Source organism: Coregonus clupeaformis, chromosome 12 (genome assembly GCF_020615455.1).
Source record: "Coregonus clupeaformis isolate EN_2021a chromosome 12, ASM2061545v1, whole genome shotgun sequence".
Lineage (NCBI taxonomy): Eukaryota > Metazoa > Chordata > Actinopteri > Salmoniformes > Salmonidae > Coregonus > Coregonus clupeaformis.
In genome coordinates this window covers 47,145,182-47,162,841 of record NC_059203.1, presented here as the reverse complement: position 1 = coordinate 47,162,841, position 17,660 = coordinate 47,145,182, and the positions used below count along the sequence as shown (strand labels likewise).

At 43.1% G+C, this 17,660-nt stretch overlaps 1 protein-coding gene across 2 annotated transcripts in view; it reads left to right on the top strand.

Moving 5' to 3' along the window:
• Positions 1 to 488: 488 nt before the first annotated feature.
• LOC121578432 (E3 ubiquitin-protein ligase TRIM62-like) overlaps positions 489 to 17,660 on the top strand; it is a 55,164-nt gene continuing 37,992 nt past the window's right edge. For both annotated transcript variants that reach the window (XM_041892810.2, XM_045223899.1), the window contains exons 1-2: positions 489 to 655; positions 1,423 to 1,986. In XM_041892810.2, the coding sequence (XP_041748744.1) occupies positions 1,579 to 1,986 (408 nt within the window). In that variant the 5' untranslated portion in view covers positions 489 to 655; positions 1,423 to 1,578. The remainder of the gene's footprint in view (positions 656 to 1,422; positions 1,987 to 17,660) is intronic.

Below are 17,660 nucleotides of genomic sequence, written 5' to 3'. Positions count from 1 at the left end.
GCAAATGAATCATAGTGGGCAGAACAAGCAAGAAGTTGGGCAGAGCTAATCACGAGCTAGTGAGATACTATTGGCGCGTTCTAGCATTTATTTTCATATTTCCGTTAGGGAACGCCTACTCTGTGAAGTGCACAACTGCAATAACTAAATTCGCCCTTGCACCCCTTCTAAACAACCCCATTTTTTAGAAACTTAGGCAAAAGGTCTACAAAACGCAGTCCACTCTGTTTGTTATAGAGTGTAAGTTTGGAAACAATAAACTGTATGGAGATCAAATGTTTCATCGATGAGAAATTTAGCAGAATGTCAGACAAAATCCATCTCGCTTGATCTTCTCCCACTGCTGGCCACTGGGCTTCCTCTCATCACCATATTTGGTAGTGAGTGGAAACGCCAACCGGATGCTTCACATTTATACATCCGGTGAATTATCTGGCTCATTGTTCTATCTGTGTTCCTTTCCTTCCTGAAAGGGACATGAGCAGAAAGTCAGAAGTTGTGCATGTCAGTGTGACAGCCGTGCCGTGAGTGAGGTTGTCTGAAATGATTTATATGATGTGGAGCTGTCTTCTTTGATTGTTTTGGGAAAGATCAGACAGGGTCGCGTTTAAAGCACACTGATTTGAAGTAACGTTACAGAAGGAGACTTGCTAAGGTAAGTTTAGCACATTATCTTCCCTATGGAGGAAGCAGATGATAGCTATGTTTACAAATCCAGCTGGCCAGCAAGGCAACTAACGTTAGCTATAACTAGCTCGCTAGCTAGCCAATTAACGTTAGATAGCAAACGCTAGCAAGCTAACGTTAGTTTGTCAGTTTGACAACTGAAAATGTTAATGATGAGCTAACTGACAAGCGAAGTAAAGTACAGAAATATACAGGTAACAAACGTTAACGTTAGTTAAATACGTTTGTTTGGCAACTGAAGGGAGCCTGCTGTCTCACGTTTTATAAACATGTCGATTCGTTAGCCGTAGCTGGCTAGCTTCAAAACATAGCTAGCTTGCTAGCTGATATGACCAGTGTCGAAGGGAGGACAGGTCAAAATCAATGGTAAAAATACTGCAGTTACTGTGAGCGACACTCCATCTTCGTAGCTAGAAGACAAGGAGAATGCAATTAAAAAAGCTATATCCTTTTGATAAGGCAAAGCATTGACAGTGGTTCACATTTCCTAACAAGTTGTAAAATCATAGCTAACTTCCAGCAACCAGTCTGTCGTTGCTGGCTATTGTTTACCAATAGATGAAGGCAAAGATAGTTGGTTTACTGCACTTAGCGCTAGTCAGCAATGCCAGTATCCTTGATCCCTTTATCAGATGTAGTTTTATGTATACACATTTTTAATACCCATATATGTGAATTGCTGCTTGTTGGATAGTGCTCTCAGATGGATATGGCAGTTTTTTTTTCCCTCTACAGGAAAATCATAGAAGAGTGGCCAAGATTCTGAAGTGGATGTCAATGAACTGCCAGTCAAGAAAAAAACCCTGAGTTGATCTCTCACAGGCCAGAGCATTGTATTAAAAAAGTATAGCCAGTGTGCAGTTAGATGCAGCTCAACCTCTGTGTTTGCAAATGGCTTGCTGTCTGAAGGATGAGCTCCTGTGTTCCATCTGTCTGAGTATCTACCAGGACCCTGTCAGTTTCGGCTGTGAGCACTATTTCTGTCGAAAGTGCATCACTGAGCACTGGAGCAGACAGGAGCCCCATGGTGTACGAGACTGTCCTGAGTGCAGGAGGACCTTCGCAGACCCTCTTCTCTCCCCAAGCCTCAAGCTGTCCAACATCGTGGAACGCTACTCAGCCTTCCCGCTGGATGCAATCCTCAACGCGCAGAGGAGTTCCTATCCCTGCAAGGACCACGAGAAGGTCAAGCTTTTCTGCCTTAGCGACAAGAGCCTGGTGTGCTTCTTCTGTGACGAGCCAGCCTTACACGAGCAGCACCAGGTCACCACTATTGACGAGGCCTACGAGGAGATACAGGTCAGTTTGACTGGTCATCCTTTCTCCTCCAGTACAGACCCTGAGGTGTCCAGAATTATAAGTGGTAACAGTGTTGGTCATAGTCAGGGCCCAGAGGTTAAATTAGGGGGGAATGGAGTGTAAATAATTTGTTGATATACAAACGTTTTCTGCCAAAGGATGGCGGACCAACCATTGATTCACAAAATAACACAGTCTTTGCCCTCAGGCAGAGTAAACAAAGAAAGGTAGAATAAGGCCGTATGAGATTTTCATTACAAATGTAGTCTGAAATTCTGAATAGCATCTCTGTATAGACTAATGCTAGAGTATAGAGCAACAATTCAATATATTTTCCTTTGATGTTGCAGATATTACGACAAACTAGGTTTCAATTAATATCGTTAGCCTTTTCTTCCACACATGGATTAGTCCCACAGAGACCCAATCCCATAAATCTGGCATAGCAGTCAGCCTAATCCTGTTCTCTTCTCTTTCTTTGCACTCCATTGGAGTACAGTATGCATAACAGTACAAGTCCAATCACATATGTTTTGTGTATTAAACTCTTAAATCCGTCAACACTCAAGGCGGCTACAGAGACCCACTCTTTGTCCCGAGCCACTGTCTGACTAGAGCAGAGTTGTGATACTGCTGAAACGGAACGTAAACACTTGATTCACACTGTGGTTGGTCAACACCACTCTGATAAGGACCAGACCTGAGTGCTTATGCTTAACAACGCTTGGGCACTCGTCTGAAGGGGTTACACAATCTCCTGACTGCAGTAATTCACACTGACAAATGAAGTCTTTAGGGATTGAATGTGGTAGTACAGTATCTTCTTACTGATAAGATCTACAGTATCACGGTCTTGCAAAGCCACACCAATTATGCTGCTCAGTGTACTGGGTATTTTAGGAAGGGGTACTATATAATTGCATACACTTTTATGGTTTTGGGTGTGATGTGAACGTCAGTTAGTCTAGTAGCTAACAGACCTGGGTTTTAATACTATTTAGGGTACTTTCATTACTTTCAAAGGCATTTGGAAGTAAGTATTTAGCTATTTATTTGAAATGACGTGTAATTCAATATTGGAATGTATTTGGAAATATACTTGGAAAGTATTTGAAAATACTCAAATACACTGACTCAAACTCACTCCCATGCATTTAACCCAGGTATTTGAAAATAGTGTTTAAAAATACTTTCAAATAGCAGGCTATTTATAGGAAATTATTTGAAAAATAATTTCAAATACTTCGAATGGAAGTAACTGATTCAGGCCACATTATTTGAAAATACGCAAATACACAGAAAATAGGTTTTTAAATGACAAATACTCAAGTACATATGTAGCTAACTGGCAAATTGGGCTAAATTGTGCTCTGGTAAGAAATATGAAGGACATTTGTAATATAGCCTAATCTTTGTATCAATTGTGAGCCTGGAAGGGGAAGTGGGAGCGGAATGTGCTCCATTCATGTAGATGTACAATGCATGACCAGAACTGGGTTCTTATGTCTTTGTGCCCTTTGAAATAATTTCCTCAATCCCGCTTCTACCCTATAGGCATTAGGCCTATCTGTGAGATAGCTGCAGGCACTGAATGTTCTTTATGTTATCCCCTTGTTGCTTACTGAATGTACAGTGCGTTCGGAAAGTAATCAGATGGCTTATTCATCACAAAACCATTTGATGTTGCCAATTATTTTAATGATTACTTCATTGGCAAAGTGGGCAAACTTAGGCAGGAAATGCCAACAATGAACAGTGAGCCATCGTATTCATGCATAAAAAAAATTATGAAAGAAAAGCATTGCAAGTTTTGAATTTTGTAAAGTTAGTGTGGGAGAGGTGGAAAAATTATTGTTATCGATCAATAATGACAAACCTCCTGGCATTGACAATTTAGATGGAAAGATACTGAGGATGGTAGCTGACTCTATAGCCACTCCTACAATTGAAGTCGGAAGTTTACATACACTTCGGTTGGAGTCATTTAAAACTCGTTTTTCAACCACTCCACAAATTTCTTGTTAACAAACTATAGTTTTGGCAAGTCGGTTAGTCTACTTTGTGCATGACACAAGTAATTTTTCCAACAATTGTTTACAGACAGATTATTTCACTTATAATTCACTGTATCACAATTCCAGTGGGTCAGAAGTTTACATACACTAAGTTGACAGTGCCTTAAAACAGCTTGGAAAATTCCAGAAAATGATGTAATGGCTTTAGAAGCTTCTGATAGGCTAATTGTAACGCCAAGGTAGTGGGTTCGATCCCCGGGACCACCCATACACAAAAATGTATGCACGCATGACTGTAAGTCGCTTTGGATAAAAGCGTCTGCTAAATGGCATATTATTATTATTATTATTATTATTACTAATTGACATCATTTGAGTCAATTGGAGATGTCTCCAAGAGATTAACATACTTTGGTGCAAAAAGTGCAAATCAATCCCAGAACAACAGCAAAGGACATTGTGAAGATGCTGGAGGAAACAGGTACAAAAGTATCTATATCCACAGTAAAACGAGTCCTATATCGACAACCTGAAAGGCCGCTCAGCAAGGAAGAAGCCACTGCTCCAAAACCGCCATAAAAAAGCCAGACTACGGTTTGCAACTGCACATGGGGACAAAAATCATACTTTTTGGAGAAATGTCCTCTGGTCTGATTAAACAAAAATAGAACTGTTTGGCCATAATAACCATCGTTATGTTTGGAGGAAAAAAGGGGATGCTTGCAAGCCGAAGACCACCATCCCAACCGTGAAGCACGGGGGTGGCAGCATCATGCTGTGGGGGTGCTTTGCTGCAGGAGGGACTGGTGCACTTCACAAAATAGATGGCATCATGAGGAAGGAACATCTCAAGACATCAGTCAGGAAGTTAAAGCTTGGTCGCAAATGGGTCTTCCAAATGGACAATGACCCCAAGCATACTTCCATAGTTGTGGCAAAATGGCTTAAGGACAACAAAGTCAAGGGATTGGAGAAGCCATCACAAAGCCCTGACCTCAATCCTATAGAACATTTGTGGGCAGAACTGAAAAAGCGTGTGCGAGCAAGGAGGCCTACAAACCTGACTCAGTTACACCAGCTCTGTCTGGAAGAATGGGCCAAAATTCACCCAACTTATTGTGGGAAGCTTGTGGAAGGCTACCCAAAATGTTTGACCCAAGTTAAACAATTTAAAGGCAATGCTACCAAATACTAATTGAGTGTATGTAAACTTCTGACCCACTGGGAATGTGATGAAATAAATAAAAGCTGAAATAAATCATTCTCTCTACTATTATTCTGACATTTCACATACTTAAAATAAAGTGGTGATCATAACTGACCTAAGACAGGGAATTCTTACTAGGATTAAATGTCAGGAATTGTGAAAAACTGAGTTTAAATGTATTTGGCTAAGGTGTATGTAAACTTCCGACTTCAACTGTATCTGTCATATCTTTAATCTGAGCCTAGAGGAAAGTCTTTGTCTTCAGGCCTGGAGTGAAGCCAAAGTAATTCCGCTACCCAAGAATGGTAAAGCGGCCTTTACTGGTTCGAACAGAAGACCTATAAGCTTGCTGCCAGCTCTTAGCAAAAAATTGTGTTTGACCAAATACAATGCTATATCTCTGTAAACAAATTGACAACAGACTTTCAACATGCTTATAGGGAAGGGCGCTCAACATGTACTGCACTGACACAAATTACTGATGATTGGTTGAAAGAAATTGATAATAATAAGATTGTGGGAGCTGTACTGTTAAATTACAGTGCAGCCTTTGATATTATTGACCATAACCTGTTGTTGAAAAAACATACAGTGGGGAAAAAATGTATTTAGTCAGCCACCAATTGTGCAAGTTCTCCCACTTAAAAAGATGAGAGAGGCCTGTAATTTTCATCATAGGTATACGTCAACTATGACCGACAAATTGAGATTTTTTTTCTCCTGAAAATCACATTGTAGGATTTTTAATGAATTTATTTGCAAATTATGGTGGAAAATAAGTATTTGGTCACCTACAAACAAGCAAGATTTCTGGCTCTCACAGACCTGTAACTTCTTCTTTAAGAGGCTCCTCTGTCCTCCACTCGTTACCTGTATTAATGGCACCTGTTTGAACTTGTTATCAGTATAAAAGACACCTGTCCACAACCTCAAACAGTCACACTCCAAACTCCACTATGGCCAAGACCAAAGAGCTGTCAAAGGACACCAGAAACAAAATTGTAGACTTGCACCAGGCTGGGAAGACTGAATCTGCAATAGGTAAGCAGCTTGGTTTGAAGAAATCAACTGTGGGAGCAATTATTAGGAAATGGAAGACATACAAGACCACTGATAATCTCCCTCGATCTGGGGCTCTACGCAAGATCTCACCCCGTGGGGTCAAAATGATCACAAGAACGGTGAGCAAAAATCCCAGAACCACACGGAGGGACCTAGTGAATGACCTGCAGAGAGCTGGGACCAAAGTAACAAAGCCTACCATCAGTAACACACTACGCCGCCAGGGACTCAAATCCTGCAGTGCCAGATGTGTCCCCCTGCTTAAGCCAGTACATGTCCAGGCCCATCTGAAGTTTGCTAGAGTGCATTTGGATGATCCAGAAGAGGATTGGGAGAATGTCATATGGTCAGATGAAACCAAAATATAACTTTTTGGTAAAAACTCAACTCGTCGTGTTTGGAGGACAAAGAATGCTGAGTTGCATTCAAAGAACACCATACCTACTGTGAAGCATGGGGGTGGAAACATCATGCTTTGGGGCTGTTTTTCTGCAAAGGGACCAGGACGACTGATCCGTGTAAAGGAAAGAATGAATGGGGCCATGTATCATGAGATTTTGAGTGAAAACCTCCTTCCATCAGCAAGGGCATTGAAGATGAAACGTGGCTGTGTCTTTCAGCATGACAATGATCCCAAACACACCGCCCAGGCAACGAAGGAGTGGCTTCGTAAGAAGCATTTCAAGGTCCTGGAGTGGCCTAGCCAGTCTCCAGATCTCAACCCCATAGAAAATCTTTGGAGGAGTTGAAAGTCCGTGTTGCCCAGCGACAGCCCCAAAACATCACTGCTCTAGAGGAGATCTGCATGGAGGAATGGGCCAAAATACCAGCAACAGTGTGTGAAAACCTTGTGAAGACTTACAGAAAACGTTTGACCTGTGTCATTGCCAACAAAGGGTATATAACAAAGTATTGAGAAACTTTTGTTATTGACCAAATACTTATTTTCCACCATAATTTGCAAATAATTTCATTAAAAATCCTACAATGTGATTTTCTGGATTTTTCTTTCTCATTTTGTCTGTCATAGTTGACGTGTACCTATGACGAACATTACAGGCCTCTCATCTTTTTAAGTGGGAGAACTTGCACAATTGGTGGCTGACTAAATACTTTTTTCCCCACTGTATGTGTTATGGCTTTTCAACCTCTGCCATATCGTGGATTCAGCGCTATCTATCTAATTGAACTCAGTTTTCTTTAATGGAAGCTTCTCCAATGTCAAACATGTAAAGTGTGGTGTACCCCAGGGCAGCTCTCTAGGCCCTCTACGCTTTTCTATTTTTACCAATGACCTGCCACTGGCATTAAACAAAGCACGTGTGTCCATGTATGCTGATGATTCAACCATATACGCATCAGCAACCACAGCTAATGAAGTCACCGAAACCCTTAACAAAGAGTTGCAGTCAGTTTAGCAATAGGTGGCCACTAATAAACTGGTCCTGAACATCATTCCCTAAATTCGAGACCTCAGCTGAATCTGGAAATTAATGGTGTGGCTGTTGAACAAGTTGAGGAGACTAAATTACTTGGCATTACCTTAGATTGTAAACTATCATGGTCAAAACATATAGATTCAATGGTTGTAAAGAGGGGGAGATGTTTGTCCGTAATAAAGAGATGCTCTGCTCTTTTGACACCACACTCCAAAAAGCAAGTTCTGCAGGCTCTAGTTTTGTCTAATCTTGATTATTGTACAGTCGTGTGGTCCAGTGCTGCAAGGAAAGACCTAGTTAAGCTGCAGCTGGCCCAAAACAGAGCGCCACGTCTTGCTCTTCATTGTAATCGTGGGCTGATATAAATACTATGCATGCCAGTCTCTCTTGGCTAAGAGTTGAGGAGAGACTGACTGCATCACTTCTTCTTTTTATAAGAAACATTAATGTGTTGAAAATCCCAAATTGTTTGCATAGTCAATTTACACACAGCTCTGACACACACACTTACCCCACCAGACATGCCACCAGGGGTATTTTCACAGTCCCCAAATCCAGAACAAATTCAAAAAAGCGTACAGTATTAAATAGAGCCATTATTGCATGGAACTCCGTTCCATCTCATATTGCTCAAATAAACAGCAAACCTGGTTTCAAGAAACAGATAAAGCAACACCTCACGGCACAAAGCCTCTCCCCTATTTGACCTAGATAGTTTGTGTGTATGTATTGATATGTAGGCTACGTGTGCCTTTAATTTTTTTTTTAATGTAGTTCTGTCCTTGAGCTGTTCTTGTCTATTAGTGTTCTGTATTGTGTCATGTTTTGTGTGGACCCCAGGAAGTGTAGCTGCTGCTTTTGCAACAGCTAATGGGGATCCTAATAAAATACCAATATTCAGACCCCTTGACTTTTCCAAATTTTGTTACAGCCTTATTCTAAAATGGATGTAAATAACAATCCTCATCAATCTACACACAATACCCCAAAATGACAAAGCAAAAACAGCTTTTTTGATTTTTTTGCAAATTTAGAAAAAATACAAGAACTGAAATCACAATTACATACGTATTCAGACCCTTTACTCAGTAGTTTGTTGAAGCACCTTTGGCAGCGATTACAGCCTCGAGTCTTCTTGGGTATGACGCTACAAGCTTGACACACCTGTATTTGGGGAGTTTCTCCCATTCTTCTCTGCAGATCCTCTCAAGCTCTGTCAGGTTGGATGGGGAGCGTCACTGCACAGCTATTTTCAGGTCTCTCCAGAGATGTTCGATCTGGTTCATGTCCGGGCTCTGGCTGGGCCACTTAAGGACATTCAGAGACTTGTCCCGAAGCCACTCCTGCGTTGTCTTGGCTGTGTGCTTAGGGTCGTTGTCCTGTTGGAAGGTGAACCTTCACCCCAGTCTGAGGTCCTGAGCGCTCTGGAGCTGGTTTTCATCAAGGATCTCTCAGTACTTTGCTCCGTTCATCTTTCCCTTGATCCTTACTAGTCTCCCAGTCCCTGCCGCTGAAAAACATCCCCACAGCATGATGCTGCCACCACCATGCTTCACCGTAGGGATGGTGCCAGGTTTCCTCCAGACGGGACCCTTGGCATTCAGGCCAAGAAGTTCAATCTTGGTTTCATCAGACCAGAGAATCTTGTTTCTCATGGTCTGAGAGTCTTTAGGTGCCTTTTGGCAAACTCCAAGCGGGCTGTCAAGTGCCTTTTACTGAGGAGTGTCTTCCGTCTGGCCACACTACCATAAAGGCCTGATTGGGGGAGTGCTGTAGAGATGGTTGTCCTTTTGGAAGGTTCCCCCATTTCCACAGAGGAACTCTGGAGCTCTGTCAGAGTGACCATCGGGTTCTTGGTCACCTCCCTGACCAAGGCCCTTCTCCCCCGATTGCTCAGTTTGGCCGGGCAGCCAGCTCTAGGAAGAGTCTTGGTAGTTCCAAACTTCTTCCATTTAAGAATGATGGAGGCCACTGTGTTCTTGGGGACCTTCAATGCTGCAGAATTGTTTTGGTACCCTTCCCCAGATTTGTGCCTCGACACAATCCTGTCTCGGAGCTCTACGGACAATTCCTTCGACCTCATGGCTTGGTTTTTGCTCTGACATGCACTGTCAACTGTTGGACCTTAAATAGACAGATGTGTTCATTTCCAAATCATGTCCAATCAATATAATTTACCACCCCTGGACTCCAATCAAGTTGTAGAAACATCTCAAGGATGATAAATGGAAGCAGGATGCACCTGAGCTCAATTTCGAGTCTCATAGCAAAGGGTCTCAATACTTATTTAAATAAGGTATTTCTGTTTTTTATTTTTACTTTGACATTATGGTGTATTGAGTGTAGATAATTATTTATTTAATCAATTTTAGAATAAGGCTGTAACGTAACAAAATGTGGAAAAATTCAAGGGGTCTAAATACGTTCCCGAATGCACTGTATGTCTTTGACTCAGGAGGAGAGAGAACTTCTCTTTTTAGTATATTAATGTTGAGTACGTGAGAGTCAAAGGCTTAGTACCCTATTTCACATGTCCTTCCCCCTAGTTCAATTGAAATGGTCTACTTGCTGCTGACTGCTAATAACATTATTTTACATTTTAGCAGAAGCTCTTATCCAGAGCGACTTAGTTAGTGAGTGCATACATTTTTTTTATTTTCATACTAGCCCCCCGTGGGAATCGAACCCATAACCCTGGCGTTGCAAGCACCATGCTCTACCAACTGAGCTACACAGGGCCCAGTATGAACTGGGAGCTGAGCTCGACAAGCCTCAACTGGCCTTCTTCGTTTATCCAGGCTGCCTTGGAGCATGAAAAAAGGTCAGGGCAGTGGAATCTCAATGCAGAATTAATTGGTACAACATTCTTGGACAGTTTGTTTCTCTCCTTGGAGCCTTTTCCAACAGCAACTGTTGTGACATTTAGTATTACGGCAGGAGGTTAAGAAGCTGCCCAGATCTACAGGACTAGGAGAGAAGAGAGGTACCCATAGCCTCCATTGGAAACAAATGACTTTTGGCCCCTTTGAGTTTGGCATTTCTGTTTCAAGTGTTGTGTACGGGTCGTCGTCATTTCTTGTTAAGCTCAGTGAAACGAAAGGAACAGGAATGTTGCTGGACTTATTAGCCAACATGTGCTGTCTTTCAGTTTCATTTTTGTTTCTTCTTTCCCTGCTTTTAGCTGACAAACACCAGTTGGACGGTTGATGAAACACATTGTGCAATGGTTTTGCCTGTGGGTACAAAGTTCACATTGAACACAAGCCCTGATAATGCTGAGTAAAAAGTGTCACGGTGTGATGAACAAAGGTGCCTAAAAGCTGTTCAACTCAGAAGGCTGTTTTTAGAAGGTACTTGAGGTGCCAGGTGGGAGGTCTCTGTTGAGTGGTATTGATCTAAGGTTTTGCCAGCTGAGACCGAAGGGGATATGTTGCTGGGTGGGATGGAATTTGGTGGAGAGAGAGACACACACACACACACACACACACACACATTTCTTCCTCTTGTTCTCTCTCTGGCTGTAATGCCACTGCAGCTCCATGAGGAGGTTCTCAGTCAGAGAGACAGAGCATTCCTCTGTACAACAGGCCACCAGGAGGAGAATAATATATAATGATAATAATAATAATATATAATATATATATATAACATTTAGCAGACGCTTTTATCCAAAGCAACTTAGTTATGCATGCATACAGTTTTACGTATGGGTTGCCCCAGGAATCGAACCCACAAACTTGGCAGTGCAAGCACCATGCTCTACCAACTGAGCCATACAGGACCACAGAAAAATAGCTCTAGGCTGACCGACTGACTCCTCCACCAGCTCTACTGCCCTGGGTTAAAACATTGCTTTTCACTTCACCTCTCAAAATATATCAGAGGTTGGAGCATTAATTTGCCCAGCGTTGCTTGCTTTTAGGCTACATCATACTGTCGCTGTATTGCCCAGTCCCTTACTGGAAGACTGTGAGGATAGAGCAAAACGTCTCTGGTTACCTTGTTGTTTACGCAGCAACTTACCATAGAGAGTGGTGTAAACATTTTGGTTTTGCACTGAGTGCTTTAAAGATGATAAAATAGCCTATATGTTGAGCCAGATAAGTGATGTCGACTGTCTGTTTGCCTGGCCCTGGCCACAGATGTGTCCAGCCAGGGTTTTGGTTGGCTTGTGGCAGTCATGGCAGGAGCTACTCTCTGGGCTCGGAGAAAGAGGGTGTAATCTCCTTAGCTTGGCATTCCACTCCACTGCTCTGACCTCCGGCAGGCAGGCCAACAGTCTTGTTGGTTGTTGTTGCTGATGTCAAGGGGCTTTGCTCCTGCAGGTTGTCATCCTTTTCCCCTGTGGATCCATGCTGCAGTCAAATCTATAATGTGCTAGATGGCATGTCCTCCAATGCACACACACACACTGTCTGCATATGCTTTTCAATGTAAAGGATATTAAGGTGGGATAGAGAAGGATTTGTTGTCAGCTCTGCCATTTGCTTGAGGGAGCAGAGATTCAGAGGGAACTAATGCACTCTGCGTAGGAGGGGCTTTATGCCTCTGTTCACACAGGATGGCATGGCTAGCATGATCACATCTCACGAATGCTTCAGATCAGTACTTGGAAATAATGTTTAGTTTAGTTGGTCATTGGCTTAGCCTTATTAGTCTGAAGTCTGGCCATTGAGGCTTATTTTCTTTAGGATTCCATCTCTAACTGAAGTGTTGTGGGTGAATGGACAGCTTTGTTTAATGCAATAATGGTTCAATCTCTGGCTTTGTTTTCCATGTTAGTGCCATCTGAAAGATGGGAGATTGCTTATGCTTGGTTTGTGGATGGATGTTTCAACTGCATCTTTCACTACACAGCTTATCAGACCTAGCCACGAAAACCCAACCCTAGGCAACAGTGACTAGGGTCTGGTTTCAATGCTGGACTCTTTTGGAAACTTCGATAAGGAATTTTATTTTTATTTTTATAATAATTAATAACGTTGCTGGCAAAATCTATGCAGTAGTTTTAGTGAAGGTAGTTCAGGCAAACTAGCCACTTATGAAATGCACTCATTGACTTGAATGGGGATGCCTGTTCTATTCATTCTATTTCTATGGCAGCACATGCAGTCAGGAGTGGAGGAGAACATTTGTTGTTGTGCTATTCGAACGGTTATTATGGTGACAACGATCATTTGGCTGACCAATTACTGTCATCCAAAATTCCATGACTGTCACAGCCCTATTGCTCTCTACTATTTTGTATTTTATTCAAGCGGGTAAGGTAACAACTTAGGAAGAGTCCATCATTGAAACCAGGCCCTATTTACTGTTAGCTAGGGTCAGGTTTACGAGACTATAGCAGACATGAATGGCTGCTGTGAGTGTACATTGCATTCGGAAAGTATTCAGACCCCTTGACTTTTTCCACATTTTGTTACGTTACAGCCTTATTCTAAAATTGATTAAATAGTTTTTTCCCCTCATCAATCTACACACAATACCCCATAATGACAAAGCAAAAAAAAATTTTTTTAATCAACTGAAATATCACATTTACATAAGTACTCAGACCCTTTACTCAGTACTTTGTTGAAGCACCTTTGGCAGTGATTACAGCCTCGAGGTCTTCTTGGGTATGACGCTACAAGCTTGGCACACCTGTATTTGGGGAGTTTCTCCCATTCTTCTCTGCAGATCCTCTCAAGCTCTGTCAGGTTGGATGGGGAGCGTCGCTGCACAGCTATTTTCAGGTCTCTCCAGAGATGTTCGATCTGGTTCATGTCCGGGCTCTGGCTGGGCGACTTAAGGACATTCAGAGACTTGTCCCGAAGCCACTCCTGCGTTGTCTTGGCTGTGTGCTTAGGGTCGTTGTCCTGTTGGAAGGTGAACCTTCACCCCAGTCTGATGTCCTGAGCGCTCTGGAGCTGGTTTTCATCAAGGATCTCTCAGTACTTTGCTCCGTTCATCTTTCCCTTGATCCTTACTAGTCTCCCAGTCCCTGCCGCTGAAAAACATCCCCACAGCATGATGCTGCCACCACCATGCTTCACCGTAGGGATATGGTGCCAGGTTTCCTCCAGACGGGACCCTTGGCATTCAGGCCAAGAAGTTCAATCTTGGTTTCATCAGACCAGAGAATCTTGTTTCTCATGGTCTGAGAGTCTTTAGGTGCCTTTTGGCAAACTCCAAGCGGGCTGTCAAGTGCCTTTTACTGAGGAGTGTCTTCCGTCTGGCCACACTACCATAAAGGCCTGATTGGTGGAGTGCTGTAGAGATGGTTGTCCTTCTGGAAGGTTCTCCATCTCCACAGAGGAACTCTGGAGCTCTGTCAGAGTGACCATTGGGTTCTTCTTCTCCAATTGCTCAGTTTGGCCTGTCTTTGTGGTTCTAAACTTCATTTTCATTTCATTTTAGTCATTTAGCAGACGCTCTTATCCAGAGCGACTCACAGTTAGTGAAAGCATACATTATTTTATTTATTATTTTTTTATTTTTCATACTGGCCCCCCGTGGGAAACGAACCCAAATCCCTGCCGGCCAAACCCTCCCCTACCTTGGACGACGCTGGACCAATTGTGCGCCGCCCATGGGTCTCCTGGTCGCGGCCGGCTGCAAACTTCTTCCATTTAAGAATGACGGAGGCCACTGTGTTCTTGGGGACCTTCAATGCTGCAGAATTTTTTTTGGTACCCTTCCCCAGACCTGTGCCTCGACAAAATCCTGTCTCGGAGCTCTACGGACAATTCCTTCAACCTCATGGCTTGGTTTTTGCTTTGACATGCACCGTCAACTGTTGGACCTTATATAGACAGGTGTGTGCCTTTCCAAATCATGTCCAATCAATTGAATTTACCACAGGTGGACTCCAATCAAGTTGTAGAAACATCTCAAGGATGATCAGTGGAAACAGGATGCAAATGAGCTCAATTTCAAGTCTCATAGCAAAGGGTCTGAATACTTATGTAAAGTTATTTCTGTTATTTTTTATAAATTAGCAAAAAATTCGAAGAACCTGTTTTCGCTTTGTCATTATGGGGTATTGTGTGTAGATTGAGGATTTTAATTTTTTTAATCAATTTTAGAATAAGGCTGTACTGTAACAATGTGGAAAAAGGGAAGGGGTCTGAATACTTTCCGAATGCACTGTATACTTTATTGTAGGCACATTTTAGCTCTGCTACATATAGACAAATTGGAATCACTAAGACCAGTCCCTTAATTGTGATGTGGTCTGTCGGCGTGCAGATAAAATCAAATGTATTTATAAAGCCCTTTTTACATCAGCAGATGTCACAAAGTGCTTATACAGAAACCCAGCGTAGAACCCCAAACAGCAGATGTAGAAACACAGTGGCTAGGAAAAGCTCCCTAGAAAGGCAGGAACCTAGGAAGAAACCTAGAGATGAACCAGGCTCTGAGGGGTGGCCAGTCCCCTTCTGGCTGTGCCGGGTGGCGATTATAAGAGTGCATGGCCATTACGGCCAGATCATTGTTCAAGATGTTCAAATGTTCATAGATGACCAGTAGGGTCAAATAATAATCAAAGCGCATATAGAGGGTGCAACAGGTCAGCACCTCAGGGGTAAATGTCAGTTGGCTTTTCATTGCTGAGCATTGAGAGGTAGAGAGAGAGAGAGAGGTTGAGAGAGAGAGAGAGGTTGAGAGAGAGAGAGAGGTTGAGAGAGAGAGAGAGGTTGAGAGAGAGAGAGAGGTTGAGAGAGAGAGGTTGAGAGAGAGGTAAAGAGAGGTTGAGAGAGAGGTAGAGAGAGGTTGAGAGAGAGTAGAGAGAGAGTTGAGAGAGAGAGAGAGAGAGAGAGAGAGAGAGAGAGAGAGAGAGAGAGAGAGAGAGAGAGAGAGAGAGAGAGAGAGAGAGAGAGAGAGAGAGAGAGAGAGAGAGAGAGAGAGAGAGAGAGAGAGAGAGAGAGAGAGAGAGAGAGAGAGAGAGAGGAGAGAGAGAGAGAGAGAGAGAGAGAGAGAGAGAGAGAGAGAGAGAGAGAGAGAGAGAGAGAGAGAGAGAGAGAGAGAGAGAGAGAGAGAGAGAGAGAGAGAGAGAGAGAGAGAGAGAGAGAGAGAGAGAGAGAGAGAGAGAGAGAGAGAGAGAGAGAGAGAGAGAGAGAGAGAGAGAGAGAGAGAGAGAGAGAGAGAGAGAGAGAGAGAGAGAGAGAGAGAGAGAGAGAGAGAGAGAGAGAGAGAGAGAGAGAGAGAGAGAGAGAGAGAGAGAGAGAGAGAGAGAGAGAGAGAGAGAGAGAGAGGGAGAGAGAGAGAGAGAGAGAGAGAGAGAGAGAGAGAGAGAGGCACATCCGATAAACCGGTCAGGGTTCCATAGCAGCGTGCAGGACACCAGATAAGACAGGACAATTTCACCAGATAGGACAGACTGACCCTAGCTCCCCAGCGCATAGATACTGGAGGCTGGGTCGGGGAGACTGTGGCCCCGTCCGACGAAACCCTCAGACAGGGCCAACCAGACAGGATACAGTGGGGGAAAAAAGTATTTAGTCTGTCATTTTCATCATAGGTACACGTCAACTATGACAGACAAAATGAGAAAGGAAAATCACATTGTAGGATTTTTAATGAATTTATTTGCAAATTATGGTGGAAAATAAGTATTTGGTCAATAACAAAAGTTTCTCAATACTTTGTTATATACCCTTTGTTGGCAATGACACAGGTCAAACGTTTTCTGTAAGTCTTCACAAGGTTTTCACACACTGTTGCTGGTATTTTGGCCCATTCCTCCATGCAGATCTCCTCTAGAGCAGTGATGTTTTGGGGGCTGTCGCTGGGCAACACGGACTTTCAACTCCCTCCAAAGATTTTCTATGGGGTTGAGATCTGGAGACTGGCTAGGCCACTCCAGGACCTTGAAATGCTTCTTACGAAGCCACTCCTTCGTTGCCGGGCGGTGTGTTTGGGATCATTGTCATGCTGAAAGACCCAGCCACGTTTCATCTTCAATGCCCTTGCTGATGGCAGGAGGTTTTCACTCAAAATCTCACGATACATGGCCCCATTCATTCTTTCCTTTACACGGATCAGTCGTCCCTGGTCCCTTTGCAGAAAAACAGCCCCAAAGCATGATGTTTCCACCCCCATGCTTCACAGTAGGTATGGTGTTCTTTGAATGCAACTCAGCATTCTTTGTCCTCCAAACACGACGAGTTGAGTTTTTACCAAAAAGTTCTATTTTGGTTTCATCTGACCATATGACATTCTCCCAATCCTCTTCTGGATCATCCAAATGCACTCTAGCAAACTTCAGACGGGCCTGGACATGTACTGGCTTAAGCAGGGGGACACGTCTGGCACTGCAGGATTTGAGTCCCTGGCGGCGTAGTGTGTTACTGATGGTAGGCTTTGTTACTTTGGTCCCAGCTCTCTGCAGGTCATTCACTAGGTCCCCCCGTGTGGTTCTGGGATTTTTGCTCACCGTTCTTGTGATCATTTTGACCCCACGGGGTGAGATCTTGCGTGGAGCCCCAGATCGAGGGAGATTATCAGTGGTCTTGTATGTCTTCCATTTCCTAATAATTGCTCCCACAGTTGATTTCTTCAAACCAAGCTGCTTACCTATTGCAGATTCAGTCTTCCCAGCCTGGTGCAGGTCTACAATTTTGTTTCTGGTGTCCTTTGACAGCTCTTTGGTCTTGGCCATAGTGGAGTTTGGAGTGTGACTGTTTGAGGTTGTGGACAGGTGTCTTTTATACTGATAACAAGTTCAAACAGGTGCCATTAATACAGGTAACGAGTGGAGGACAGAGGAGCCTCTTAAAGAAGAAGTTACAGGTCTGTGAGAGCCAGAAATCTTGCTTGTTTGTAGGTGACCAAATACTTATTTTCCACCATAATTTGCAAAAAAATTCATTAAAAATCCTACAATGTGATTTTCTGGATGTTTTTTCTCAATTTGTCTGTCATAGTTGACGTGTACCTATGATGAAAATTACAGGCCTCTCTCATCTT